Here is a 27767-nt window from a genome sequence, read left to right as displayed (position 1 = left end):
AGAGCATGAGCTACTCGTGCAGAGGACTCAAGTTCAGTTCCCAGCACCAATGCGGCCGCACACAACTGCCTGGAACTCCAGCTTCAGGGGATTCCCACGCCCTCTTCTGACCTCTGTGGACAACTGCACTTATATGATCCCCTGCACCTCTGCCCCCCCCCCCAACATGCATAGTTTTAAATAAAAATAGGCCTTAAAAAAGAAAAAAAATAAAAAGGTAGCAGGAGAAGCTGTTCTTCCAAGGACGAACGGGTCTCTCGATGTTGACTGTCTCCTCCTAGTTCTGTGGAACCCTATCTGAGATCAGGCTGGAGATACCCAAAAGGATCGAACGGACATCCCAGAGCTTCCTGGAAGTCACCAGTTAGACATAACACATCCTCTTCCCAGACTGTCGTTTTTTACCTGAGGATGTGTCCCGCAGACTCAGTATTGGATATTAAGAGTGTGATGGAGGCAGATGCAAACGTCCCAGGAACGTTCAAGATAAAACCCGAGACTGCAAAGAGGGTTAAAGGGATGCTCTGCTTTTAGGAAATGGGTGAGAACTGCAGCCGGCTAGCCAGGCGTCGGGGCGCAGGGCGCGACGCACCCAGGCCTGCGCCGGGAGGGAGAAAGCGAAGCTGAGAGCAGCCACTCCCAGCCTTGCTGGAATGCAGTTGGAGGGGTGGGGGGGCGAGCCGGGAGCGCGCGGCTCCCAATCACGGGCGGCGGAGGAGGTGGAGGAGGAGGAGGGCTGCTCGAGGAAGTGCGGCGTGAAGTTGTGGAGCTGAGATTGCCCGCCGCTGGGGACCCAGAGCCCAGGAGCGCCCCTTCCCCGGCGGCCCCTTCCGGCGCCGCGCCTGTGCCTGCCCTCGCCGCGCCCCGCGCTCGCTGCCTGGTCCAGCCTGAGCCATGGGGCCGGAGCCGCAGTGAACACCATGGAGCTGGCGGCCTGGTGTCGCTGGGGGCTCCTCCTCGCCCTCCTGCCCCCCGGAGCCGCGGGCACCCAAGGTGGGTCTGGCATGGGGAGGGCGCGGGCCGCTGCGGCTGCGCCCACGGGCGGCTGGGACCCCGGGACGCCGTGAGCTCTACAACCGGGCGGTCCGGGGCGATGGGGCGATCCCGGCTGCCGGCGCCGCGGCCCGGAGAGGATCAGAGCAGCTGGGGATGGGGCAGTCACTCGGAAGACCACACTGGAGGTCGGGACCGGCCTCCGATGGCCACAACGGAGCTTCCCGAGCTCAGGGAGGCTCCGGGAACTCCTCGGGAAAGTTCTCTGAAGCCGGCCAGAAAGTTTTCCTCCGGAGGGTGTGTGGAGCGCTGTGCGTGCGTGCGCGTGTTTCCCCCCTTCCGAGCCCCCTCACGCTTTCTCAAAGCTCTTCCAGTTGGCAGCCTCCGCCTCCGGACTGGACTGGGCAAGATGCCTTCGGGGTCCCCTCTGCCCTGCCCCTCCCCCTCCCCACCCCCTCCGGCCCTTTTGGTTTAGTAAGTTACTCCAGCTTCCTGCGGGGTCGCGGTGGAGGGGGCGGTGGGGAAAGTAGCCGGTCCTGTTGAGCCGGGAGGACCGAGTGGCGGGTCCGCGGTTGAGTTGCTTCTCGATGGTGTCTGGGGTTTGGGGGCACGGGGGTGGGGTGTAGCCATTTGTTTTGAACAAGTTTTTCCTCTTCTTTTTCTTTCTCTCTCTCCCCCCCCCCCATGCTGGGGATGGAACACCCCCTACCGCACCCGCATACCCCGATCTCGGGCGTGCTAGGCAATCGCTCTACCACGGGGCTGCACACCCCACGGTTTTGTTTTGAACAAGTTTTCTTAGAGCCAGCTTAAGTAGTGTGTGCTTTAGGACTCGGGGAAAGCTCGGATCTTGAGGGGTGGTCATTGTGTTTACCGGCTTTCCTTTAGTAAAGTGGGAAGGGTTCCTGGGCATTTGAGGGGAAGGCATCGGGAAGTAAGGTCAGCTAGGGGTAGACAGAGAGCTGGGTTGTTCTCTTGCCTCTGTCTTCGTGTTGGGGGCTGGGAGGGTGACCGGGCAGTGTGTATACTACCCCATATGTCCATTTCTACCATAAGCGTAAAAGCTGATATACACTCCGTGTGGGTCTGCTGTGCCAGGCTCCGTGGGTGGTGGTTCGCATGCATTCCTTCTTCGGTACTAAGAACAACTCCACAGTAGAAATGCTAGTAGCCTTGTCCCAGGGTGAAAACATGGGCTGGAGAAACCATCGGATAAGTGGTGGACCCCAGGCAGTGTGACTCCCAGCCACATATTGGAAATCATAGTATGTGGCTACCTAGGACAGTAGGGGTCCTGCTCCCTGAGTCAGTAGGCTGTAGGGAAGACACAGAAAGCAGTTTCTGGGAGCAGTAGATGTTCTCCAGAGACCAGGGACCCTAGGGGGTATTATCTGTGTGTCCCCCAGAGTCCTCATCAGTACACTGCTATGCTTTCTGTGGGGTACCCCTGTATGTCTGGGGAGTTTATGATGGTTGTACGTTTGTGCGTGGGGCGTTTTGTTGCCAAACAGCAATATCTCTGCTGACTTGGGGACAGAAGATGAACTCTGCCCTCTCCAGGAACTCCCTCAAGGTACTAGGCTATAATCTGCTGTAAACAGTGGGAGATGCCCCTTGCCTTGCTGAGGATGAGGTCTCCTTTCAGTTTCTCAGGAGGGCATCCTTCCTTTGGACTTTCTGTTGAGAAAAGTGAGGCCAGGCCCCTCCCCTGAGTCTGGGAGTGGAGTTGGCCAGGAGAGGCCTTGTGCTGTAGTGTGGGGGACCTGAGGGGTCAGTTCTCCAGATGGGGTGGGGGTGCTGCTGAGTCTCAGCCCTCCAGGTGCTGGGTGCAGAGGGACAAGACAGTTTGTCTGGCCAGGAATGGTTAGAAAGACAGAGCACCATCCAGCTGCACTTCGCTCCAGATTACACCCCAGAACTGGCATAGGGCAGGTGTGTAGGGCAAGGAGATCTGGGGAAGGCCCAGAGGGTCAAGGTGTTGCTGGGATCCTCGGGGCTCTAGGTTTTGTGACATGCAGTGAACACGTTCCTAACCTTGCAGGGCACATTCACATCTCAATTCTGGTGTGGTTCTGTCCAAACCCCTCCCTCCTTTTGCTATAGGGGAGTAATAGATTCCTCTTGCAGAGGACATGGGCTCCATTCCCTGCACCCACATGGTAGCTCACAGCCTCATAACTCTAGTTCTAGGAGACCTGATGCCTAATTTTGACCTCCACAGGTACCAGGCATGTGTGTAGTGTACACATAAGGGCAGGCTCATACACATCAAATAAAATAAACCCTAACAAGAAAAAGAAAGAAATATATATATATATATATATTTCCTTTCAAAGCCAAATGGAAAGACTTTCTCTCTCTCTCTCTCTCTCTCTCTCTCTCTCTCTCTCTCTCTCTCTCTCTCTCTCTTTCTGATCTGTAATTACCCAGCTCCTGCTGTATACCTCTCTCTCTCACGGTTTAAAAACTTGTGCTGTGTGTTTCCTATACGGAGGATTCTCTTTCGTAGGTGGCTTTGTTCTCTCTCTGCACTGTCCTGTGAAGTGGGTGTACAGATGAAAAAAGCAAACCTCAGAGAAATGAAGAGACTTACCAGGGGCATTAAGAGTGATCAGAGTTTTAGTCATCGGCTGGGAATGGGTTAGAAAGCCTTGGGGCAGCCCAGCAGTCACCCAGGGAAGAAGTACTAGGCTGTTCCTCAATATGGCCTTCCTGGCCCCTGACCCATGCTGAAGAAGGGACCCCAAGATGGGGGCGGAGATCCCTTCTTTCCTGTCCAGCCCATGCTGGCTTTTCCCCTTGGGCCCTCAGCAGTGCCAGGGATGGAGGGCAGGAAAGTGCAGAGACCACTGGGACACACAGGCCCATGGGAATGTAGGCAGATAAAGTGGACACATGAGGAGCTCGTGGAAGCTGGGCTGGAAGGCAGAGGAGGGCCCAGGGAGGGTGTGCTTGCGCTTGGGTAAATGAATGGGCAGGAAGGACCCCTTTCCTGTCCCCAACCGGTGCAGAGCTCCTCTGGTCTCCTGGAGTGACCGTTCTGTTATGTGCTAGGCCACCACCAGTCAGGCAGAGGCTCTGCAGTGGACCTGTATTCTCAACCGTGATAGTGGGGGAGTCGTTAAAACCGATGTTTGGGTTGCTGCGGGTCTGTTTACAAAGCTTGCTTATGTTTGCAGACTGCGTGTGTCTCCCTTCCTCCTCTTTAACTCTTAGGGCCCCCTGAAGGGAGTAAGAGTTGTTGAGGTCAGAAAATATTCACCGAGGGGCCAGCGAAGTCACAGTCACTGTTGGCTTTAGAGATTAGAATTTGATTTCGCTTCTGCCCTGGAGGGCTGAGCATATATATGCTCCCAGTGGCCCAAGAGTAGCTGAGCTAGGGTTCTGGACAAAAGAACCTGAGCCCAGGCTCTGCTCTGACACCAGAGTCATAGAGCAGGTGTGTGTGGCAAGAGAGTCCTGGTGTCACTTGAGTGAGTGCTGGCCTCTGGCCTGCTTGAGGAGCTTTGGGGATGTAGGTAGTTTCCTGGCAGTGTTTATGAAGACCGAAGGCAGTGTTGGCTTTCATCCTGTGAGTAAGCGAGCAGCTGGGGGCCCAGCATGCAGGAGGTCCTGGGTTCTATGCTCAACACTGCTGAGGAAGGAAGGAGGACCAGTGGGAGACCAGACCCCGGATGAGAAGCCCCAAGCTGGGGCTAAACCTTGGTTACCAGTGTTCAGCAGGAAGGACCCGAGGGGCCGTGGTCAGCTCTGAGCTGAGGGGTGGATACTTGTCATTTTCAGTTCGGAGGCTCTCGACTAGGTGGCATTCCCACACTCCTTCATTCATTCAGTCAGTAGATGCTTGTCCAACACTCACTATGAGCCCTGCCTGGCCTTGCTCTGGGGTGGGTCTTGCTTCATACTGCTTTTGTCTGCAAGAGTTGGAAGATGGGACTTGGGAAGGGGCACCTGTTTTGGAGGCAGAGAGCATCCCTGTGTAGAATTAGAGTCTTTTTGCCCCACCCTGAAATTCATGGGACAGGATGGTTATGGGGACCGTGGTCAGCTGATGGGGTAAGCCTGGTAAAGAGGGGGGTGTGGGAGGGAGGCAGAGACTTGGAAAGGATCCAGAGGCTTTCCTGGCTGTATGTCAGCGTGGTGTGTGTGTGTGGGGGGGGATCAGCTGGCAGCTCCCCGCTCCCCTGGAGGAGGAGGTCTCAGGGTACCAATTTTCCCACCTGTCTGCAAACACTTTAAGACTCTTACTCAAACCGACCACAAATCAGATAAACAAACCGGCCAGTGGGGTGTGGCTGCTACTCTTTCTGACCTTCTGCCCGGCCCAGCCACCCTCCCTGCCTGCGCCAGGGTGTTTATTGGTCACACTGGAGAATTAGTGTGTTTTTATGCTTTTGGGGGTGTGTGGCATGGTTATTTGTGTGTGCGCTGAGGTTTAGTGGAGGGAAAAGGGGGTCTGAGGCAGACCTGGATTCATACCCCGCTTCTCTTGTTCTCTTGCTGTTTTTCGCTGTTGTTTTGGTTTGTTTTGTTTGTTTTTCTGGTGTTGTGGTGCTGGCATTGGAACTCGAGCCTTGTGCATGCTCTGTAATGATTTACCCCTGAACCTGTTTTCTGATCTGGGAAGGATCAGTTTCCTTCTGAGTAAAACAGAGGCAGTAGCCTCAGCCTTCGAAGTATACAGTAGGTACTCAGCTCGGTTACCATGGCGATTGCTATTGTTGTTTTCCTTTTGCTGGGCTGCCACAGGGGGTGGGCCCCTACTCCATCTCTGCCATCCCTGGCCGCAGCTAGGCTGGACCTGGGCTCTGGGGCCTAGGGACAGCTGTGCATATAAGCAGCTGAGGCCGTGATACTGGGGGAGGTCCTGGCCGCAGCGCGTTATTTTGGGCCTGGCTGCCACCCCTTGCTCCTGTTTCTTTTGGGAGACTTGGGGGTTGTGAGAAAGAAGAGGGAGGGTAGGATGTGAGAGGGTGCGGTATAGGGTGGGTAGGCCTGGTTGTCTCCCCTCCATTGAGGAGATGAGCCTTTGGGTTCTATTTCTGTTCCTTTTCCTCCTCACTTCTTGCTTCCTTCCCTATCTGCCCAGAGGGGCGAGAAGAGACCTCTGTCAGTGTTCCTAGAAGGCCATCATCAGCTTGAGGCCATTGAAGGCAGCCTGGGAGCTCAGGAACTTGCCCCTAAGCCCTCCCCAGATCCAGAGGCGGGAAGCTAACTAGGAGCTGGCTTTAGGCTCCGCTTAGCTGGTACAGCAGGGCTCCTGAAGACTGATCCCAGAGCTGCTGGTCTCTTGAATCTGCACACAGTCACTGAAAGGTGGAGCAGTAACCAATGGGGATTCTCAGCAGCTCAGGCACCCGTGGGCCTGTGTATGTGAGGGCAACACCTCCACCGCCTTCCCCCCAACCTCCTGGGCAAGATGCACAGGTGATTCATCTTCTCACCCGAGCAGAAAAACAAGTTCAACTGGACACTTTAATCTCTTTCTTGCTGGTATGGTAGGCTTGGTGCCAGCTGCTACCTGGAGCCCCCTAGCTGGGGGGGGCAGCTTCTCCTATTGGGGGACTTAGTGGGACTATCTGGTCTCCAGAAAACCAGCCCGAGGGTCAGGTTGGCAAGGGGATGGTAGTGCATCTGGGGACCCCTTTGGCTGGTAGCTGGCACCGGGCAGGTACACAGAGCTGACGTGGTGCCCTGGTGGCAGGAGTTTCGTGGCATGGCTTCTGCCAGCTGCTTCTGGAGTCTTGCCCCAGGAGGTGGTGAGGGTGAGAGAGCCAGCGTAGGAACCCGCAGAGTGCGCCTCACCCTGGTCGGGATCTGCAGCCAAGTCCCCTAGCTGGTGTCCTAGGCTTTTCTTCTCCCCGTGGGTGTGTTCCAGGGAGCTCTGCAATGGTGACCAGGCCCCGGACTCCCCTTATGTGACTCCAGTCAACCCTCCTTGCCCATGTTTTGGGTAGTACTGTGGAGCAGTTGTCCCGAGCGGGGGAAGTTGACATGTGGGTGTTAGAATGGCAGGAGGAGAATGCCCTGAGTTGGTTTGCCTGGGAGACAGATGGGGGTACCCAGAGGGGTCTGATTCATCATCGCCTCTCTCTGGGGATTTTTCACCCTCAGTTCTGGGACAAAGGGAGGCTTTCTTCCCCTGCTGAAACCCTGTATGGGTGGTAAGCCCTAAAGGGCTGACACATTGGGGCCCCCCTGGATGCTCAAGGTGGCCCGGCGACAAGGGGGCCTTTCCCCCAAACACGAGGGCATTCTTCTGCCCTAGACCCTGTGGATGCAGAGGCGTGGGAGGGAAGGCTGACAGCCATGCATTCCCCCTGTCTGAGATGACATGACTCCAGGGAGTGAGTGTGGAGGAGGTGGCTAGATCGGAGAAGGTCATGAGCTGCGTCCTGACCCACGGCCTCCCTTCCACCAGTGTGCACCGGCACAGACATGAAGTTACGCTTCCCTGCCAGTCCCGAGACCCACCTGGACATGCTCCGCCACCTCTACCAGGGCTGTCAAGTGGTTCAGGGTAACCTGGAGCTTACCTACCTGCCTGCCAATGCCAGCCTCTCATTCCTGCAGGTGAGACCTGGTCCTGCTGAGCCCCCTGACTAGCCGTGTGTGAGGAAGAAGGTCCTCTTCCCTCTGTTACCCTGGTTCCTCAACCAGGAATGCCTTTGATAACCATGTGAAACCCAGTTGACTCCCTCTGCGGGCACTGGTCCAGCTGTCCCCGTCACTGTTCCTTTAGGGGTATAAATTCCAGGTGAATGTGGTCTCGACCTTTAACTTCTCCAGGCCTCAGTTTCTCTATTTATATACCAGACTGGCAGAGATCCTGGCCCACCATTGTGAAGAATGCCAGAGAAAAGGTCTGAGGGAAGGTTATACGTAGGAGGGAGAGGAGCCCAGCCTCCTGGATTGTTTCTCCAGGCCCTGGAGGGGGCTGCACAGGACAGACACCGTCTGTTAAATCACAGACGCCATCTTACGCAGGCCCTACCTTTCAGAGATGAAGCTGAGATGGGCAGAGGGTGGGGCACGGGCTTACAGCTGCCAGAGTGCGCCTGTACTCTTTCTTATCAGTCCTGATCAACCAGACCAGAATCTGGTGAGGCCAGGTGCGGAGCAGCCTAGGGCTCCATCTTGGGCATGAGGGAGCAGGATTGCTCAGTGGCCAGGGGGCCTCGCAGGACATAGCCCCAACCCTGGGTTACCCTCAGGCCTTGTGAGGTGCTGGCGCTTCTCAAGCCCAGACATGCTTCATTCACCCTCCATCCCTTCCCCTTCCCGCCAGGACATCCAGGAAGTTCAGGGATACATGCTCATCGCTCATAACCAGGTGAGGCACCTCCCACTGCAGAGATTGCGCATCGTGAGAGGGACCCAGCTCTTTGAGGACAAGTATGCTCTGGCTGTGCTAAACAACCGAGATCCTTTGGATAATGCCACCGCCGCCCCAGGCAGAACCCCAGAAGGGCTGCGGGAGCTGCAGCTTCGGAGTCTCACAGGTATCTCTGCCACCATTCCAAGCTTCTCCTGGGCCCTTCTGGCTCCGGAGGGGCTCGGTGAGGGCTAGAAGTATGGTCTGGTTGCGTGCAGGCCAGCCGAGCCTCCCTCTCCCTGAAACCCTATGAAGATCAGAAAAAGAGGGCCGCGTGGTGGCTCAGTGGCAGAGCGCTTGGTCAGCATGTGCAAGGCCCCAGGTTTGATCCCCTCCTCTTCAGGAAGTTGCAACTGGCATCAAATTCATGATTTAATCATTAGGGATCAGGCTGGGTTTTTTTTTTCCCTCCATCTTTGTCATGTCAAAGTCTGCAGTTAACAACCCGTGGAACTGCATGTGGCAGCCCTGACCTGACGGTGTCCCAACCAGGGTCCCGGGTGCTTTGCATGCTGGATCCCATTTCCGTCATGCTACAATCCTGTAAGTCCTGCTACTAATCCGTCAAGTGTTTTTGTTTTTAAGTTTTTTTAAAAATTATTTTTATTTTATGTGCATTGGTGTTTTGCCATGAGCGTCGGGTCCCCTGGAACTGGAGTTACAAACAGTTGTGAGCTGCCATGTGGGTGCTGGGAATTGAACCCGGGTCCTCTGGAAGAGCAGTCAGTGCTCTTAACCATTGAGCCATCTCTCCAGACCTGTTTCTTTGTTTTTGTTGTGCTTATTTTGGTTTTCTGGTCTGGTTGTTCTGATCCATGATCTCACTACATAGCCCGCCCAGGCTGAACTTGACCCCGAAGTAGTCCTCCTGCCTCAGCTCCCCTAGTGCTGGGATCACAGGCATGCTGCCTCCAGCCTTCTTCAGTGTTATTCTCACTCTGCAGATGAGAATCGAGGCATGCAGAGGGTCAGTGGCTTGTCAAGGTTACACAGCCAGCCTGTGGTAACGTGGGGTGTCAGACTTTAGGGACTTTTTCCTGGTTCTGGTGCATGCTGAGTGTTTGCTCTGCCACTGAACTATACCCCTGCCTCAGAGCCTCTCTGTTTACCCCCACACAGTGTGCACAGGGTGAGGGAAAAGGCAGCCGGGGAACTTCCCATCCATGTGAACATCCCCGACCCGGTCCCCTCTTCCTAGTCCTGGGTTACTCCTGTGTGTGGCTGCTCACGGGGAAGGTAGGAGGCCCCAGGGAGGCCTGGAGGGAGCTCACTATGTTGCCTTCCCCACAGAGATCCTGAAGGGAGGAGTTTTGATCCAAGGGAACCCTCAGCTCTGCTACCAGGACACAGTTTTGTGGAAGGACGTCTTCCGCAAGAGTAATCAGCTGGCTCCTGTAGATGTAGACACCAGCCGCTCCCGGGACTGTAAGCCATGTGCCGTGACAGCCCACCTGACCCAGACTGCCAACATACAGCCCATCTCAGCCACCCACCCTACCCACTCCCCTTTCCTGTCCTGATGCTCTGTCTCCCTGCCTGGAGGCACGACCTCCACCTGTCCAGTGCTCTTTCCCTTGTGGGTCCCCCACTTACTGCCCTTCTGCCCTTGGGCTCAGCTGACATGTTCCTGTCACTAATATACCACTCACCGCCTCCCTCCCTCCCTCCCTCCCTCCCTCCCTCCCTCCCTCCCTCCCTCACTGTCTCCTTTGCTTCCCTCCTTAGGCCCACCCTGCGCCCCAGCCTGTAAAGACAATCACTGCTGGGGTGAGAGTCCCGAGGACTGTCAGATCTGTGAGTCTGAGGGAGACCTGGTGTCTGGAGGTGGGGCTGGGGCAGGGGGACAGCTGGGAGTGTGGGGAGGACCGATTTGGGATAAGATGTCTCCCAGAACGTCATGCTATGCTACGGAGGGTCTGGGGCCCAGACCCCACTGGACCCTCCCCCCGTCCTCTCATCCCCAGTGACGGGTACCATCTGCACCAGCGGCTGTGCCCGATGCAAGGGCCAGCTGCCCACTGACTGCTGCCACGAGCAGTGTGCCGCAGGCTGCACGGGCCCCAAGCATTCCGACTGCCTGGTATGTGCCGCTCGCTCCTGTGCCCCTTGGGCCAACCCTCCAGGAAGCAAGGGGTGGGCGTCTCTCCCGGCCCTGCCCTGCTGCCGTGGGCACACCAGGCTGCAGCATCCCAGTGACCACCAGCGGCCTGTCTCTGCCAGGCCTGCCTTCACTTCAACCACAGTGGCATCTGTGAGCTGCACTGCCCAGCCCTCGTCACCTACAACACAGACACCTTCGAGTCCATGCCCAACCCTGAGGGTCGTTACACCTTCGGTGCCAGCTGTGTGACCACCTGCCCCTGTGAGTGCCGGGTAGAGGGGCATCGTTAATAACGCCTTGGCTAAGGGAGGCTGGCTTGCAGAAATGGGAGCGTGTTGTGAGTGTTCCGTGCCCATGGGAGGGCTGGTCGTGACTCTCGAGTCCAGCCACCGCCTCATTGTTCCTCTTAGAAAATGTTTTATTTATTTTTATTTTATGTGCGTGAGTGTTTTGCCTGCATGCATGTCTGTGCGCCGTGTGCATGCGTTGCCCGTGGAGGCCTGAAGAAGGAATCAGATCCTCTGGACCTGGTGGTTGTGAGCCACCACGTGGGCGCTGAGAACGGAACCTGGGTCTTCTGCAAAAGCAGCCAGTTTCTTAACTGCTGAGCCCTCTCTCTAGGCCTTGCCTTCTCTTTTTTGCTTTGTTTTGTTCTAGACGGGTTCTATCTGTGTCGTCCTGGCTGTCCTGGAACTTGCTGTCTAAACCAGGCTGGCCTCGGACTCACAGAGAGAATCCCGTCTGTGCCTCCCAAGTGCTGGGATTTAAAGGTGTGCGCCTCCACGCCTGGCTCCCACCTCTACCCCTCTTAAAATCAGGATCTCATGTCGCTCAGGCTGGCTTTACCTGGAATTCATTAGGTGGCCAAGAATGACACTGAGTTTCTGGTCCTCCCGCCTTGCCCCTGCCAAGTGCTGGGTGACAAGCGTCTGCCCACTCCTGGGCTTTTGCCTCCTTCTGTTTAACAGACACGTAGCAGGCGGCAGCAAAAGAGCCCAGACTTGGGAGCTAAAGTGCAGGATTTGAAACCTGCCCCCTATCATTTAATAATCTTAACAGCGTTCCCCTTGCTGTGCCTCAGTTTCCCCACCAGGATAGTAGGGGCAGTAATTGTCCCGTCCTAATACGTATATAATGTCTGAATGAATTAATAATTGTGACTCGTTTAGAACAATGCCCAGTCTGTACTAAATACTCTTTTTAAATGCATGTCTTACTCTACAGTCTGCGTAGAGGAGGAGGGTTCTGTGTGACAGTGACCCTAAGCACTGATGGATGCTTAGGGACTGGGCTTGGGCCTGGGGACCCTCTTTCCTTCCTCTCATGGGAGGTGGAGTGGGGCCTTTAGGTGCTGGTCAGGGTGAGAGGACAAGGCGGGGAGCCAGATTGTTGGGTTCAAGTCCTCGGTGGACACGGTGGCACAAGCCTGTCACCCTAACACTTGGAAGGTAGAGGTGGTGGGATCAGGAGTCCAGGCCATCCTCAGCGACATAGCGAGTTTGAGGCCAGTTGGGGTTACATGTGACCACGCCTTGGAAAAAAAAAAAAATTCTGGCTTTGTTACTTAGTAGCACAATGACGGGAATGATTTGCATACTCCATGCTTTGATTTCCCTTTTTGCAAAATGCAAATAAGAATGCTGTTGGAATAGGAGTGTTGTGAGGAGTAAATGATTGCCCTGAGTCAGTTGCACAGAGAGGAGCCTGGTTGGTAGTGTTCCTCTTAGACCTGGGCATGGCGGCCTTGCTCAGGGTGGGCTGGGAGGCTAGGGGACATAGATTTGCTTTCCCCACCTGTGCAGACAACTACCTATCTACGGAAGTGGGGTCCTGCACTCTGGTCTGTCCCCTGAATAACCAAGAGGTGACGGCTGAGGATGGAACACAACGGTGTGAGAAATGCAGCAAGCCCTGTGCCCGAGGTACCCACCCCACGCCATGACCAGCTGCCGTCCCTGCCTGCCTGCCCAGCCTGGCCCACCCTGCTACTGCTGAGACCCCCGGGGCTCCGCCGCTTCTCTCTTACCGTCTCTGCCTACCCTGCCCCCTCCAAATCAGTCTCCTGAGTGTGTCTTGCCAGCGTAGGGAAGAGACCCGTCACCTGAGGAGGGGACGGCGGACAGGTCTCCGGTATCCCGTGCGGTGCTGAGATGGCTCCTTTGGTCACCCTTTCCTCCAGTGTGCTATGGTCTGGGCATGGAGCACCTGCGAGCGGCCAGGGCCATCACCAGTGCCAACATCCAGGAGTTCGCCGGCTGCAAGAAGATCTTCGGGAGCCTGGCATTTTTGCCAGAGAGCTTTGATGGGTAAGGGCACACGGTGGCCTGAGGGGGTGTTAGGGAAGACACGGTCCTGAAGACCCAGGGGTGGCAGAAGTGTCGCTGAGGAATCCCCAGGTGGGAGACCAAGAAGCCACAGGAGGCAGGTGGGAGGCCGGAGGGAGCCGGGGACGTGGAGTTGAAAGTTGCTTTTGTAAATAGCTTTAGACCATGGACGTGTGTGGTGATCAAACCATCCAGATGAAGTCCAGTCTCCCATCCCGGAGGGAAAATGGTTCAAAGTTCTGTGTGTTTCTCTAGGCCTTCTGTGTGTTGGTGGACAGAGGGAGAGTGTCGGCTGGGGGCTGGTTTATTGAAACTGCCATGTACCCTTGCTTTGGGGAGTTGCTCATGGCGGTTTTTATTGAGTTGCCTCTTTTATTTTTATTTTATATGCATTGGTGTTTTGCCTGCATGTATGTCTGTGTGAAGGTGTCAGAAGCCCCGGAACTGGAGTTATAGACAGTTCTAGACATAGAGCTGCCATGTGGGTGCTGGGAATTGAACCCGGGTCCTCTGGGAGAGCAGCCAGGGCTTTTAAATGTTGAGTCATCTTTTCAACGCCCAAGCTGCCTCATTCTTAGAACAGCTACAGAACAGGAGGCAACCAAGACAGGCAGTCCAGACTGGGGTCTGAAACCTACTCGTCCCCCGTCACCCGTGTGTGTGTGTGTGTGTGTGTGTGTCTGAAGGGCAGCCTCAAGTGTGAAAAAAATCCACCTTGTTTTTCAAAATAGGTCCCCTTACTGGCCTGGAACTCACCAAAACAGGCTAGGCTGACTGGCCAGGGTGTCCTAGGAATTGTCTTTACCTCCTAGTGTTGGGGTTGCAAGCTCACCATCACATAGGACTTTCTTACTTGGGTTCTGGGTATTGAACTCAGGTCCTCACACTTGTATGGCAGCGTCCTACTGATTGGCTTCATTGCCTTCTCTTTTCTATGCCTCAGTTTCCTCGTGTGTAAAATGAGAATCATCGTAGCTCTACCCTCGAGGTGGTTATAAAGTCTGGAAGAGTTAATATTTGGGACACTCTTTGAACAGGGCTTGACAGGTACCGAGCGCTCTCTGCGTTTGTATTTTAGAGCCTGCCGAGGGCAGGGCTTAGTGTAGCAGCACCCCTGCTCGCCCGTGGCTACCTGGGTCATTTTCAGATTCCTCTCCTACAAACAGTTCAGCTTGTTTATGCCCCTGGCAGCTGAAGTCAGTGTCTCTGTCAATCGGTCACACTTCTGCAAATGAGACTCCAGATCAAAGGCACAAATGTTGCTCTGCCAGACTCGGACCCTAGGCTGTGAATCTCAGGATGGAAGCAGACTGGCTTGATGGCCTCAGCGAGGGTGGAGTGGTGTGTCAAGGCCTTCTGGAGCTCCTGATCTCCATCCTCCTGCTCTGCTGACTGCTCTCTCTGATCCTTCCAGGAACGCTGCCTCCGGCATTGCCCCCCTGAAGCCTGAGCAGCTTCAAGTGTTTGAAACCCTGGAGGAGATCACAGGTGGGCTCTGTCTTTCTGTGCTCCGCTCTAAGGGGCAGAGGGGGGGGGTGGTACGGGGAGGCGGGGGGTGGGGCAGGAGTGCTGGACCTTTCTGCATACCCAGCCCCCTCCTCTGCCTGCAGGTTATCTGTACATTTCAGCATGGCCAGACAGCCTCCATGACCTCAGTGTCTTCCAGAACCTTCAAGTCATTCGGGGACGAATTCTCCACGAGTAAGTGTGAGGGGAGGGAGCAGGCATGAGCCTGCTCCCCAGTGACACCACAGTGGCTTCTTCGTGAGCGTGCCGGGTGTGCTGAGGCAGGAGGAGGGTGAAAGTGTCCCTTTGCTGCCCGGGAATGGGCCTGGAGCAGGAATCTTCTTGTAACTGGAAACCGCATTTCTGCAGTGGTGCCTACTCCCTGACGCTGCAAGGCCTGGGAATCCGCTGGCTGGGGCTGCGCTCTCTGCGGGAGCTGGGCAGCGGCCTGGCACTCATTCACCGCAACACCCACCTCTGCTTTGTACACACTGTACCTTGGGACCAGCTCTTCCGGAACCCCCACCAGGCCCTGCTCCACAGTGGGAACCGGCCAGAGGAGGAATGTGGTAAGACAGGAAGCCTAGCTCTGCGTGTTCGGGCGCGGGCGCGGGCCAGTACCCAGAAGCATCCATGGCCTCTGGCCCTGCAAACCTCCTGGGTTAGCCCTTCGTTGTTGTTTTGAGACAGGCTCTCGCTCTGTAGACCAGGCTGGCCTCAAACTCACAGAGATCCGCCTGCCTCTGCCTCCCGAACTGCCCATCAGAGCTTGGCCTTGCGGCATGGCATCCAGCCGGGTCCTTCCATGCTGTCCAAACACCCATCCCTTCCCTGTTTCTTGAACCCGCAGGCTTCTTCCTCTCCCTGAATGTCCTAGCCTCCATCCCAGAGCCATGCTCGTAGCCTTTCGGCGTAGACCCGAGCCTCTCCTAACACCTCTGTCTGCCGCCTTTCTCCTCGCTGCAGGTCTTGAGGGCTCGGCCTGCTATTCACTGTGTGCCCATGGGCACTGCTGGGGGCCAGGGCCCACCCAGTGTGTCAACTGCAGCCAGTTCCTTCGGGGCCAGGAGTGCGTGGAGGAGTGCCGAGTACGGAAGGGGTATGAGTGGCAGAGGAGTGGGTGGCTTGAGGGGCACAGGGGACACCTCCCAGACCCCTTACTATGGCCACCTCTCTCGCAGGCTCCCTAGGGAGTACGTGAGTGGCAAGCACTGTCTGCCATGCCACCCTGAGTGTCAGCCTCAAAACAGCACAGAGACCTGCTTTGGATCGGTGAGGGGCCGGGGGGGGGGGGGGGGGGGGCGGAGGAGGCGGGGCGGGGGCGGGGCAAAGGGTACCAAGGGACTGGCAGGTTGCTGCCAGGTAGACTGTTCCCAGAGAAGGCTCAGCTTAGACCGGGACAGCCGGAGGGGGGAAGGTCGGGGAGGCTGGGATGGGGGCCCGCCCACATTGTGCTGTGGATGGACCCCGAGCTACCCCTTCCTGCTGGTGACGCTGGAGTCCCCCCCGCAAACAGTCCCGGGAAGAAGGCCTGTGTCCTTGGCTGTGGCTGTGCTGAGAGCCAAATCTGGGCCCTGTTTCCAACCTCGGTTTTCACTTCCATAATAGGAGGATGTTGTAAGAGTTCCTACCTGGTTGGGGTGTGGTGAGAATGCAATTAAATAGGACTTGGCACCGTGCCCAAGCACGGAGAAAACTTTGTACATAATAGTTGTCGCTTGTCACGCCTTAGAGAACGCACGTCCGTCTCTGGGTGCCTCCGTTTCCTTGTAAGGAGCCGGGATGTTTACCTCGGTGACGGGGGAAGGCAGTGTGGCTCATTGGTCAGGGACACGGGGCCTGACCCTTCTGCTTCAGGGATGGCTGTCCTAACTCCCCGCAAACCCTTTCCCCTCTGTGCAGGAGGCTGATCAGTGTATGGCCTGTGCCCACTACAAGGACTCACCCTTCTGTGTGGCTCGCTGTCCCAGTGGTGCGAAACCAGACCTCTCCTACATACCCATCTGGAAGTACCCGGATGAGGAGGGCGTATGCCAGCCGTGCCCCATCAACTGCACCCACTCGTGAGTGGAGGGGCTTTTTCCTGTAGAAAGGAGGGCTTTCGTGATAGGAGCCTCCCTGGAGCTCTTACTGGGAGAAGGGGATAAGGTCCACCGTCATTCACATCGAGATGTAAATTTTATTTATTTATTCATTTTGGTTTTTTGAGACAGGGTTTCTCTGTGAAACAGTTCTGGCTGTCCTGGCACTCGCTTTGTAGACCAGGCTGGCCTTGAACTCACAGAGATGACTGCCTCCTCTCTGCCTCCCAAGTGCTGGGATTAAAGATGTGTGCCACCACGGCCTGGCTAAGATGTAATTTTTGCATTTCTTTTCTAATTACAAAAATAACCCATTAGGGGCTGGAGAGGTGGTTCGGTGGTTAAGAACACTTGCTGCTCTTTCAGAGGCTTGAACTTGGTTCCTAGCACCCGAATCAGGAGACTCATGTTGCCTGTTAACTAGCTTCAGGAGATCTGGTACCTTTTTCTGGCGTCTACAGGTACCCCTCCCCCAGCATACACAAACTCCCCCCACACACACACATACATGCACACATATGCACACACACTCATACCCAGACACCCACACATACATACATCCACCCCCCCACACACACACTCAGACACATACACATGAATAAAATAAAAAATAACCCATTAGGGGCTGGAGAGGTGCTTCGGAGGTGGAGAGCACTTGCTGCTCTTTCAGAGGACTGGAATTCACCAGGAGACTCGTGATTTCTGTTCACTCTAGCCTCAGGAGCTCTCGGGCTTTTTTCTGGCCTCTGCAGGTGCACACGTATACTCAGACACACACAGCTATAGAAAATTAAAAAAATAACACATTAGGGGTTGGCAAGATGGTTCAGTGGGCAGAGGCACTTGCTCAAAAGCCTGATGAGTTCAGTTAAGTCACCAGGGGAAACAGGCCAAGTCAGTCACAGTAGAACTGCCAGCAGCATGGTTTTATATCTCACATGGTAATTTACAATCTTAATGTGTTATTGTGAACATTTATTCTAACTACATTTGTGTGTGTGTGTGTGTGTGTGTGTGTGTGTGTGTGTGTGTGTGTGCTTGGCAGCATGCGTGCGCATGACAGGCATATGGAAGTCGGAGACAGCCTCTGGGAGTCGCTTCTCTCCTCTGCCACGTGGGTCCCAGGGACTGAACACAGTCATCAGGCGTGGTTGTCAATGCCCTTCCTTCCCTGCTGAGCCATCTTGCCAACCATCGCCATGTGACCCTCTCTTCTTTTTTCTTTAAAACTATGCTATTTATGTGTAATGATGTGTTTTAGTTAGGGTTTCTACTGCTGTGATAAATACCATGGTCAAAAGTAACCTGCGGGGGCGGTGGGGGGGGGAGTTTATTTAACTTACACATCGACGTCACAGTCCATCATCCATGGAAGTCAGGGCAGGAACTCCAGACAGGAGTCTGGAGGTAGGAATTGATGCAGAGGCCATGGAGGAATTCTGCTTCCTAGCTTGCTCCTCATGGCTTGCTCAGCCTGTCTTCTTACAGCACACTGGACCACCAGCCCGAAAGACACTGCCCACAGTGAGCTGTGCCCGCCCATGTCAACCATCAGTCAAGAGCACAAACCACAGGCTTGCCCACAGGCCAGTCTGGTGGGAGTATTTTTCAGTTGAGGTTCCCTCTTCCCAAATGACTAGAGCTTACGTCAAGGTGCCATAAGAGCCAGTGCAGGTGGTTTTTGTCTGTTTGTAGCTGTGCACACTATGTGTGTGCCTGGTGCCTGTGGACGCCAGAAGAGGTAGTCAGATTCCTTCGAACTTGAATTACAGAGTATTTCGAGGCACCATGTAGGTGCTGGGAATCAAACCCAGGTCCTCTGGAAGATCACCACTCCTGCCTTCATTTATTTATTTGTTTTGTTTGTTTACTTATTCATTCATTCATTTATTTATTTAAGGTTGTTTTTGTTGTTGTTTGTTTTTGAGACAGGGTTTCTCTGTTGTAGCCCTGGCTGTCCTGGAACTTGCTCTGTAGACCAGGCTGACCTGGAACTCACAGAGATCCGCCTGCCTCTGCCTCCCGAGTGCTGGGATTAAAGGCGTGTGCTGCCACCACCCAGCCTGCCCTCGTTTTTTTTTCTTTTTTTTAGCTTTTTTTTTTTTTATGATTTATTTATTTTTATTTCATATGCATTGTGGTTTTGCCTGCATGTATGTCTTTGTGAGGGCATCGGATCCCCTGGAACTAGAGTTATAGACAGTTATGGGTGCTGGGAATTGAACCTGGTTCCTCTGGAAGTGTGGCCAGTGCTCTCAACCGCTGAGCCATCTCTCCAGTCCTCTGCCCTGCCCTCATTTCTTAATGTATTATAGTTCTTCTTTACATAGTCTGTGCCTTGCCTCTCACCCACTTTCTGCATCCTTTTTTGTAAGCACATCTCGGTCTGCCCTCTACAAACTTCTCAGTTCGTAGCCACTCAGCACCAGCCCTGTTTGAGGGATATTGCTCTTGCTTGCCTTTTTTTTTTTTTTTTTTTTTTTAACAGTTCATTACCATTCAGCTCCACATACAAAGGGGCATCTGTGTGCATGCCTTCTTGTGACCTGGTGTTGGCATGGCAGTGCCAATTGTTGGGGCAGAACTGTTGATGTTTTATCGCTTGGTTGGTGGAGATAGATGCCAGGACCTTGTAGACCCTCCCTCACTAAGCTACAGCCCAGCCCCATGGTGTTTAATAGGTCTTGCCAAACTCTCCTCTCCTGGGCCGTCCATATACCCTGAGCCTCTTTCATGGAGGAAATAGCTGATTTTTCAGCCTTGGTAGTGGCCCCCTTCCCGCCCAGCACAGGAAGTTACAGGAATGTAGGGGAGGTAGGCTCCCACACTGAAGAAAGAATCTTCCTGTGGGCTGGCACAGAGCAAATTGGTGACCTGGAGCCCAGTTTCTGCTTGTCACAATGGGGATAGTAATCCTGCCACACCTGCCCCAAGAGGCTGTTCCCAGGGTTGATGGTGGCACTCTCTCTTCTACAGCTGTGTGGATCTGGATGAACGAGGCTGCCCAGCAGAACAGAGAGCCAGGTAGGCCTGAGCCACAGAGGTACCCCGTTACCCCGACTCCTTCATTGGCCCTGGGTGGTCAGTAATGCAGAGAGGGATTTCCCTACATGCCGCATACACATGCTTCCCTCCTTACCCTATTCTTCTGTTGACTTGTATTTTAACAAGTGGATGAGGACCTGCTCAGGATGCTGTGGGGTAAGGGATGCTGGGAATGTGGTCAGTGTACCAAGAGCCTCCCTGGGGATATTTCTCTAGGGACACAGGCCAGGTTCAAGCTCCTAGAACTGGGGATAAACTAAGCAGAGTACTGAGGTAGCATGCCGAGCCTCTGTGTATTCGAGCTGGGCAGGTGGAGGCTCCCAGAAGGGGGCGCTGTGCATCCTTTGCACTTAGGTCGAGGATCAGGCAAGTCTAGAGTAGCTAAGAGATCTATCTCTAGGGTGTGTGCTGTGAACCATAAAGTGCAGAGGGGTGAAAGTTGAGGCAGTGAGGGCCAGATCTGGAGGGTAGAGTTCTTGACCACTGGGCCGTAGATTGTCAGAGCGGAGCGTTGGAAAGGAGAAGAGCAAGCTGGGGTAGCTGGGGTATGCTCCAAAGAGCTGCTGTTTGTCCCTGAAGCAGACATTGATGAAATGTTTGCTATATGGCAGACCTTGTGCAGAGTGAGATGGGGTAGAAGGGAGCAAGGACGACAAGACTGTTTTCTGGCGGGGCCTGGTGGCATACACCTCTAACCCCAGCACTTGGAAGACTGAGGCACGTGCATATAAGTGCAAAGCCGGCCTGAACTACATAGTCACAAAAATAAGAGAATCAGCAAATAAAAGGTCTGATGACTATCGAGGGTCCCTGTGTGCCCTAAGATGAGCTGAATCATAAAAAGATGATATCATGGAGAAATAGGCGTCCTGGTAATGGGTATCTTAGGTGCAACAACTGCAAGGAATGGGAAACCATGGCTCCTTGGAGAAAGCTTTGACTAGTACCCGAGAGTCTTGGGTGCACGTTCCTGGACTCCATTTCAAGTGTGGCAGAATCCCTGGAGTGGGCACAGTGCAGATCAACAAGGTCTCTGTTGTATTTTTTTTTTCCCATGAAGTTGTTGTTGTGGTTTTTGTTTGTTTGTATGTTTGTTTCTCTGTATAGTCTTGGCTGTCCTGGATCTCGCTCTGTAGACCAGGCTGGCCTTAAACTCACAGAGATCTGCCTGCCTCTGCCTCCCGAGTGCTGGGATTAAAGGTGTGCACCACCTTGCCCAACTTCCCATGATGTTTTTGAGCCAAGGCACATTCCTGTCCCTTCATAGGGTCTCTCCAGTCCTGATCTCTGACTCTGGGCTCTGTTTTCAGCCCGGCGACATCCATCATCGCGACTGTGGTGGGCATCCTGTTGTTCCTGGTCATAGGGGTGGTTGTCGGGATCCTAATCAAGAGAAGGCGACAGAAGATCCGGAAGTACACAATGCGGAGGCTGCTGCAGGAAACCGAGGTGAGGTGGGGTGAGGGCCTCCTAGCCCCCCACCCCCACCAACTGCAGCTTGCTTGGCACTAACCCTGACACCCTCTCACTCCAGCTAGTGGAGCCACTGACGCCTAGTGGAGCCATGCCCAACCAGGCTCAGATGCGGATCCTAAAAGAGACCGAGCTAAGGAAGGTGAAGGTGCTTGGATCGGGAGCTTTCGGCACCGTCTACAAGGTCAGGAGGGGCCAGGTTCTGGCATGGCTGGACCTGGGGGGGGGGCTGTGTCTGGAGGGGCGTGGTCAAGAGAGAAATGGGCCAAGCTGGAGGGCGGGGGAGGCTACTCCTCAGTGGCTTCTTGGGGACCAGCTGGGTCTGGGCCACAGGCCTGATTCAAATCCTTTTCTTTCTGCTCAGGGCATCTGGATCCCAGATGGGGAGAACGTGAAAATCCCAGTGGCCATCAAGGTGTTGAGGGAGAACACATCCCCAAAAGCTAACAAAGAAATCCTAGATGTAAGCCCCGCCCCTGCACCCTCTCCCTTGGGACTTGTGAGAAGCCCCCTAGCTGCAGATCGGGGCTGCTTTCTCTTCTGTAGGGTTTGAGATGGAGCCCCGTAAACCTTGACTCTTAATCTTCCTGGTCTACAGGCCCTGCAGGGATGGGGGAGGGTCTCCAGGAGGGGAGTATGGTGGGTGGGAGTAGGCGGTTTCCTGTCTCCCTCAGTGTACCCTTGCCTGCAGGAAGCGTATGTGATGGCTGGTGTGGGTTCTCCATATGTGTCCCGCCTCCTGGGCATCTGCCTGACATCCACAGTGCAGCTGGTGACGCAGCTTATGCCCTATGGCTGCCTTCTGGACCATGTCCGAGAACACCGAGGTCGCCTGGGCTCCCAGGACCTGCTCAACTGGTGTGTTCAGATTGCCAAGGTGTGTTCTTGGGGCCTTCTGAATCTGCGGGTCCTTTGGGTGCAAATCCCTGTCTTCATGTGGGGCCAGGATGGGATGGGCAGTGTCAGTGAAGTGAGATCCAGACTCAGGTTCCACACTGATTTTTCAGGGGATGAGCTACCTCGAGGAAGTGCGGCTTGTGCATAGGGACCTGGCTGCCCGGAATGTGCTGGTCAAGAGTCCCAACCATGTCAAGATTACAGACTTCGGGCTGGCTCGGCTGCTGGACATTGATGAGACAGAGTACCATGCAGATGGGGGCAAGGTTGGAGGAAGGATAGCTGGGGTGGGCTGGGGTGGGATGGTCTCTGACCATTGGGAGAACTCTGAGAAGGGTCACCTCCCTACCACATCCATTCAGGACTTTTTGCTCTGCATTCCCAGGTACCCATCAAGTGGATGGCATTGGAATCCATTCTTAGACGGCGGTTCACCCATCAGAGTGACGTGTGGAGCTATGGTGTGTGGAGGTGGTGATAGGGAGGGCTGGCTGAGTAGCCATGGCAGGGTGGGATACAGGCAGAAGAATGAGGGTGGAGATGGAGGGGAGGAGGAGGACTGTTGATGTCCACCCTGTGGGGGTCTGTGCCACCTGGGGAGTGAGGAGACCCAGTAGATCCTTCCTTTTGGCAAAGCCTCTCCCTTGGTACACCTCAGCTTCCCGTTTCCCTCACTCCCGATGCCTGTCTGTCCTAGGTGTGACTGTGTGGGAACTGATGACTTTTGGGGCCAAACCTTACGATGGGATCCCAGCCCGGGAGATCCCTGACTTGCTGGAGAAAGGAGAGCGCTTGCCTCAGCCTCCAATCTGCACTATCGATGTCTACATGATTATGGTCAAATGTGCGTGGTGGGCGGGGCTGAACCTCAGGTGTGGAGGAAGGGCGGTCTGACCTATGTGTGGGTCCTTACACGCCGGGGGGGAGGAAGAGTGAGATGTGAATGGGCTCAGGTGTCCTTGAAGGAGCCTCAGAAGGTGCTTCATCCCACTCGCAGTAGAAGGCCTAGCTGCTCAAGCGGACAGCTGTTGAGAGGAGGAAGGTAGAAGTACTCCAGGGTTCTGGCTCAAGATCCCCGGATCCACCTGTGCTTTTCCACCATGTGAGGACTGCGGGCTGAGCCAGGGTTGTCGAGGCCAGACTCACAGGGAGCAGGAAGGGGCCAGGTAGCTAGCTGTTCCTCAGCCTGGTCCTGGGACAAGGATGCTGAGCTCTCTCCTGCCTTAGGTTGGATGATAGATTCTGAATGTCGCCCGAGATTCCGGGAGTTGGTATCAGAATTCTCCCGCATGGCAAGGGACCCCCAGCGCTTTGTGGTCATCCAGGTACTGGGCCTTCCCACCCCATCCCCACCCAACAGTACCCTCCCTCCTGCGAAGACCGGGAAAGGGAAGGGACCCCTGGATGCCAAGTCCCCAAGTCCCCACCTCTAGTCCAAGCTTGGTGAACCCTCTGGGGACCTAGACACTAAGCTGGGGGAAGGGCTGTCACTTATGTTTCCTTCCTCCCTAGAATGAGGACTTGGGCCCATCCAGCCCCTTGGACAGCACCTTCTACCGTTCACTGCTGGAGGATGATGACATGGGGGACCTGGTGGATGCCGAAGAGTATCTGGTCCCCCAGCAGGGATTCTTCTGTCCAGATCCTGCCCCGGGCACTGGGAGTACGGCCCACCGTAGACACCGCAGCTCGTCTACCAGGGTCAGTGGCCATCATAGAACAGAAGCTGTCAGGGTCCCTTCTCTCCCACACACTCACATGGCCTTAAGATTCCATTACCATTACTGCTTTCCAACCCTTGGGACGCCATTCTCCCCATTGTGACTCCAAGGTGACCTGTCTTTTTTCCCAGGACCCTGTCATTCCCTGCCAAGGTCCCCCCCCCAGACCTTTGAGTAACTTCCATCGTGACCCTCTCTCTTACCCCAGAGTGGAGGTGGCGAGCTGACGCTGGCCCTGGAGCCCTCAGAAGAAGAGCCCCCCAGGTCTCCGCTGGCTCCCTCAGAAGGGGCTGGCTCCGATGTGTTTGATGGCGAACTGGGAGCGGGGGTCAACAAAGGGTTACAGAACATCTCTCCACATGACCTCAGCCCTCTACAGCGGTACAGCGAGGTCCCCACGTTACCCCTGCCCGCTGAGACCGATGGTTATGTCGCGCCTGTGGCCTGCAGCCCCCAGCCCGGTATGGAATCCAGGCCTGAGAGACTGGGGAGAGGGGAGCTGGCACCCTCGGGCCACACCCGCTGAGGGGCAGCCACGGGGCAGGGACATCTTGGTTCCTTGGTTCCTTAACAGCTCCTCTTCTCCCCCCGCAGAATATGTGAACCAGCCAGAGGTTCGACCTCAACCTCCCTTGACCTCGGAGGGTCCTCTGCCTCCTGTCCGGCCTGCTGGTGCTACGCTAGAAAGACCCAAGACTCTCTCCCCTGGGAAGAACGGGGTTGTCAAAGACGTCTTTGCCTTTGGGGGTGCCGTGGAGAACCCTGAATACTTAGTACCCAGAGGGGGCACTGCCTCTCAGCCTCACCCCTCTCCTGCCTTTTGCCCAGCCTTTGACAACCTCTATTACTGGGACCAGAACCCTCCAGAGCGGGGGTCTCCACCAAGTGCCTTTGAAGGGACCCCCACAGCAGAGAACCCGGAGTACTTGGGCCTGGATGTGCCAGTATGAGGCCATGTCTGCAGAGGTCCTATTCTGCCTTCAGAGTGAGGGAGGCCTGGCTGTGGTCTCCATCACCACAAAGCAGGGAGAGATCCTCTGGCCACGTTCCATCCAGGGCAGTCTGCTATGCCGGGAACCCACTCTTCGGGACCCTTCCTTGCTGCTTGAATCCTGAGTGGTTGAGAGGGGCCGCCTGGCTGGAAGAGGTGGCCCACTGGACAGCCTCTGGATTCCAGACTCTGCCCTGACAGTCTGGAGGGTCCCGTGGATAGCACAGCCATGGCCTGCCTCTCTTGGTTCTAAGGACTGAGGGAAGCTCAGCCTAGAAGGGAAGAGGCCCCCAGGGAATATCCTGGGAACAGGACAAGCCACTAGGTCTGAGACTTGTGCATCCCACGAGGTGCAGCCAGACCAATCCTTGTACAGAGTGTATTTTGTTCTGTTTTTACTTTCGTTTTTTAAAAGATGAAATAAGGACACTGTGGGAGAGTGGCCGTTCTATAGAAGTTAGGGAGTGGTGGTGTCTGTCTTTCTCCATTTGCAATGAGATTTGTAGAGCAGTCGGGCCCCAGCCTCGGTCTGGGAGGGGTTCTGGGCTAGGCCTTCCTGCACACTTGACACACAGTTCTCCCTGGAGTGAGTGGGTAGAGAGCTTCCAAAAGTTTGAGGTGCTTTGGTTTGGGGTTGGGGGATTGGGGAATTAGGATTCCTTTCTGAGGACCCTTTGGTGACAGGATCATTCTCCCCTGGATGCGCTCATTCGAAGGCCACTGCCAGAATGAGTTCCTCTCCTCCAAGGGGGAAAGTGGAGTTGGGGAAGGGGCTGTCTGTGTGACTCAGTTTCCTTGCCTTAGAGACGTGCATCTGTCCAGAAATGACCAACCCCAGGAGGTGTTAACAGGGCCGGACTGTCCTCCATGCTCCCCGCAGGCTGGACATAAACACACACCAGTTGGCACAAAGATTTGGAACGCCAATAGCTCTTTATTGCCAATAGCTGACATTGCCCAGGACTCGGGGGAAATAAGTTACAGCAACTGTGGCACCAGACAGGAATTGCCAAGCTGGGGAGAGGGCCGAGCTGCAGAGGGCACCGATCCTGGGAAAGGGCTGTGAGGTGGTAGTGGAAATATCCACAGAGAACATCTCTTTTCTGCCTCCAAGACCATAGAAATGTCTAGTCCCTCTTTGTGCCCAAAGGGGCAGAGTGGAGGTCAGGGTGTTAGCTACATGGAGATAAGTGAGGGGCAAAAAAGCAGAGGGAGTTCCTAGCGGAACCACAAGGAAACAAAGGTTTGAACCCCAGAACCACGCTTCCAAGAACCGTGTCGTCACAGGATGACGCAGGGAGGCCGGCTATTGGTGATCTTTTCTAAAGGCTCTCCGTTGCTGGCTCTTCGGATGGCCTCGATAAGCTAGGGGACAGAGACGTGGGCCGGTGTCACGCATAGGAGAGGAGGGTGTGGCTCAGCCATCCTCTCAATGCTGCAGATACTCACGTCTTTCTCATAAGGAAAACCCCCATTCTCCAGCTTGGAGAACACCAGCTGTCCATTGATCTCAATCTCAAAGGCCCCTGGTATGAAATAAACGCAAGAATGAGCCAAGAACGGGCAGAAGTCCAGGGAGGTCCTCGGCACTCCAGAGACTGTAAAGCAGGGCTGTTCATGGTCTCCGCCTACACCACGTGTGACCCGGTTTTTAGATCCTTAAGCCATTTCAGCCCAAGAACCCCCCCCCCCCCATCACGCCATTAAGGGCTCCTTCCCTCCAAACCCACCCCAGGCATTTTCACTATGTGCCAGACACTGCTAGGGGGGTTATATACAGCAGCCAGTGTCCGCTCTAGAAGGTAGGAGAGCTGGGGTTTATAACACAGACTGACTCAGCAGGTGCTCTGCGGACCTCACCTGTCCCCCCGTGTCGCGACTCAATCTCGATGCCCGGATACTCCTCCTTCACGGCGCTCGCCAGCTCCAGGTAGGTCGCCTCGAAGCCGCAGGGTTCACTGGGGAGAAGAGACGTGGGGTGAGCTGGGGTTCCGGGGGGTGGGGCCTCCCGTGGGCCCACCCCCGTCTTGCGGGCGAACACAGGGCTCCTTTTCAGCCCGAGTGGCTCACCAGTACTCCACCACGATGTGGACTCCACTGCCTGCTTCTACCTCCCCGGGAGGGGGCACTACGGACACTTGTCCTGGCTCCCCACTCATTGCGGCCCGCTCCGCTGCAGGGCTGCTTCCGGGTGTGACGTCAGGCCTGGGTCACGTGAGGGGCGTGGCGGGCCGCTCATCGCGTGTGGGCGCCCCCTGCAGTCACCAGCTACTACTACATCTTGATCCTGTGCCGCCGCTGGAGAGCGAATTTCCTGGCCCCAACTGGGCGACCCTATCCAAACCCTCCCTGATCTGGGTTTTGAGAGCGCTGCATTTCTTCGGCATCCGTTGCTCACGGACGTCAGGGATTTGCTTAAATAACGAACTGCCTCTGATTGCAGAGCTCTTTTCCCTTTACAAAAGACAGGGAAAAAAAAGCATCTGAGGATGGGGATGAAGTAGCTGTTGGTTTGTGATTATTGCTATTTCTCGCTAGCATGATAATGACATTTGAAACCACCCCATAGTTACATGCTCGAGCTTTTTTTTTTTAACTTTTTAGGATAATTATGTATATATGTGAATGAATTTGTGCATGTGAGGGCATCTTTTAAAACTTTTTTATTACATGTATTTATTAATTTGTGTATGAGTGTGTATTGGAGGTGGGGCCTGTGCCATACAGCATACTTGTGAAGGTCAGAGTACAGCTTTCAGGAATCGGTCTCCTTCCATCCTCTGGGTCCCAGGGATTGAACTCAGATTGTCAGGCTCTGTCACAAAAGTCTTTACCAGTTAAGCCCAACACTCTAGTTCTTTTGACTCTAAAGTGCCAAGTGGTGTCATTTCCAAATCTTTGTGACTCTTTTCTGCACTAAAGGAAAGGACGCATCTGTTCCTCAGGCTAGGCTTCCTCACGGGCACCCACCTTTTGCACACCCGTGTCATCCAAGCCTCTCATCGCACCCAGGTTGTAATTCTGGAAGTGGAGGCCGCCTGCGTCTTCCCTGCCTCTTCCTTCCCTGAAGCACCCATTCTGGTGTCTCTTTAACCTGTTCATTGTTTGCCCATCCTTTGTTTGTCAAGCTCTGTCGTCATTGTGTCCAGTTACAGAACGTTTCCATCAATCTAAGAAGCTCCGGTCCTTTGTGCTTGCAATCCCTCCGGCTTCCAACTCCAGTTCTGAGCGGTCACCAATCCGCTCTCTACAAACTTTTC

General features: G+C 55.0%; 2 protein-coding genes across 2 annotated transcripts; one reads left to right on the top strand and one right to left on the bottom strand.

The window, feature by feature from the left end:
* The first annotated feature begins 744 nt into the window (after positions 1–744).
* Positions 745–24941, top strand: Erbb2 (erb-b2 receptor tyrosine kinase 2). Its single transcript, XM_028889502.2, has 27 exons — positions 745–993; positions 7415–7566; positions 8282–8495; positions 9659–9793; positions 10094–10162; positions 10333–10448; positions 10589–10730; positions 12272–12391; positions 12649–12775; positions 14208–14281; positions 14404–14494; positions 14669–14868; positions 15266–15398; positions 15481–15571; positions 16202–16362; positions 19357–19404; positions 20736–20874; positions 20960–21082; positions 21263–21361; positions 21590–21775; positions 21906–22061; positions 22181–22256; positions 22493–22639; positions 23023–23120; positions 23308–23496; positions 23725–23977; positions 24111–24941. Exons 1-27 carry the CDS (start codon positions 921–923, stop codon positions 24464–24466), a joined length of 3768 nt encoding a protein of 1255 aa, XP_028745335.1. The 5' UTR covers positions 745–920; the 3' UTR covers positions 24467–24941.
* A 480-nt stretch (positions 24942–25421) lies between these two features.
* On the bottom strand, positions 25422–26725 carry Mien1 (migration and invasion enhancer 1). The gene is made up of 4 exons (XM_028889501.2): positions 26578–26725; positions 26368–26465; positions 25957–26033; positions 25422–25872 (listed from the first exon to the last, which is right to left on the bottom strand). The coding sequence occupies exons 1-4, from the start codon at positions 26664–26666 to the stop codon at positions 25789–25791; spliced, it is 348 nt and encodes a 115-aa protein (XP_028745334.1). The 5' UTR covers positions 26667–26725; the 3' UTR covers positions 25422–25788.
* Positions 26726–27767: the final 1042 nt, after the last annotated feature.

This window comes from Peromyscus leucopus, chromosome 8b, assembly GCF_004664715.2.
Source record: "Peromyscus leucopus breed LL Stock chromosome 8b, UCI_PerLeu_2.1, whole genome shotgun sequence".
Lineage (NCBI taxonomy): Eukaryota > Metazoa > Chordata > Mammalia > Rodentia > Cricetidae > Peromyscus > Peromyscus leucopus.
This window is presented reverse-complemented; position numbering and strand designations above follow the sequence as displayed.

What these genes read in the sequence shown, in the direction of transcription:
- Erbb2 (XM_028889502.2), top strand. Translation starts at nt 921, where the DNA reads ATGGAGCTGGCGGCCTGGTGTCGCTGGGGGCTCCTCCTCGCCCTCCTG. An exon ending in GCAGCTTCGGAGTCTCACAG is followed by an intron (nt 8,496 to 9,658) that starts GTATCTCTGCCA and finishes CCTTCCCCACAG; the next exon opens with AGATCCTGAAGGGAGGAGTT. An exon ending in ACCATGCAGATGGGGGCAAG is followed by an intron (nt 22,062 to 22,180) that starts GTTGGAGGAAGG and finishes CTGCATTCCCAG; the next exon opens with GTACCCATCAAGTGGATGGC.
- Mien1 (XM_028889501.2), bottom strand. Translation starts at nt 26,666, where the DNA reads ATGAGTGGGGAGCCAGGACAAGTGTCCGTAGTGCCCCCTCCCGGGGAG. An exon ending in CACATCGTGGTGGAGTACTG is followed by an intron (nt 26,466 to 26,577) that starts GTGAGCCACTCG and finishes TCTTCTCCCCAG; the next exon opens with TGAACCCTGCGGCTTCGAGG. An exon ending in GTCGCGACACGGGGGGACAG is followed by an intron (nt 26,034 to 26,367) that starts GTGAGGTCCGCA and finishes ATTTCATACCAG; the next exon opens with GGGCCTTTGAGATTGAGATC.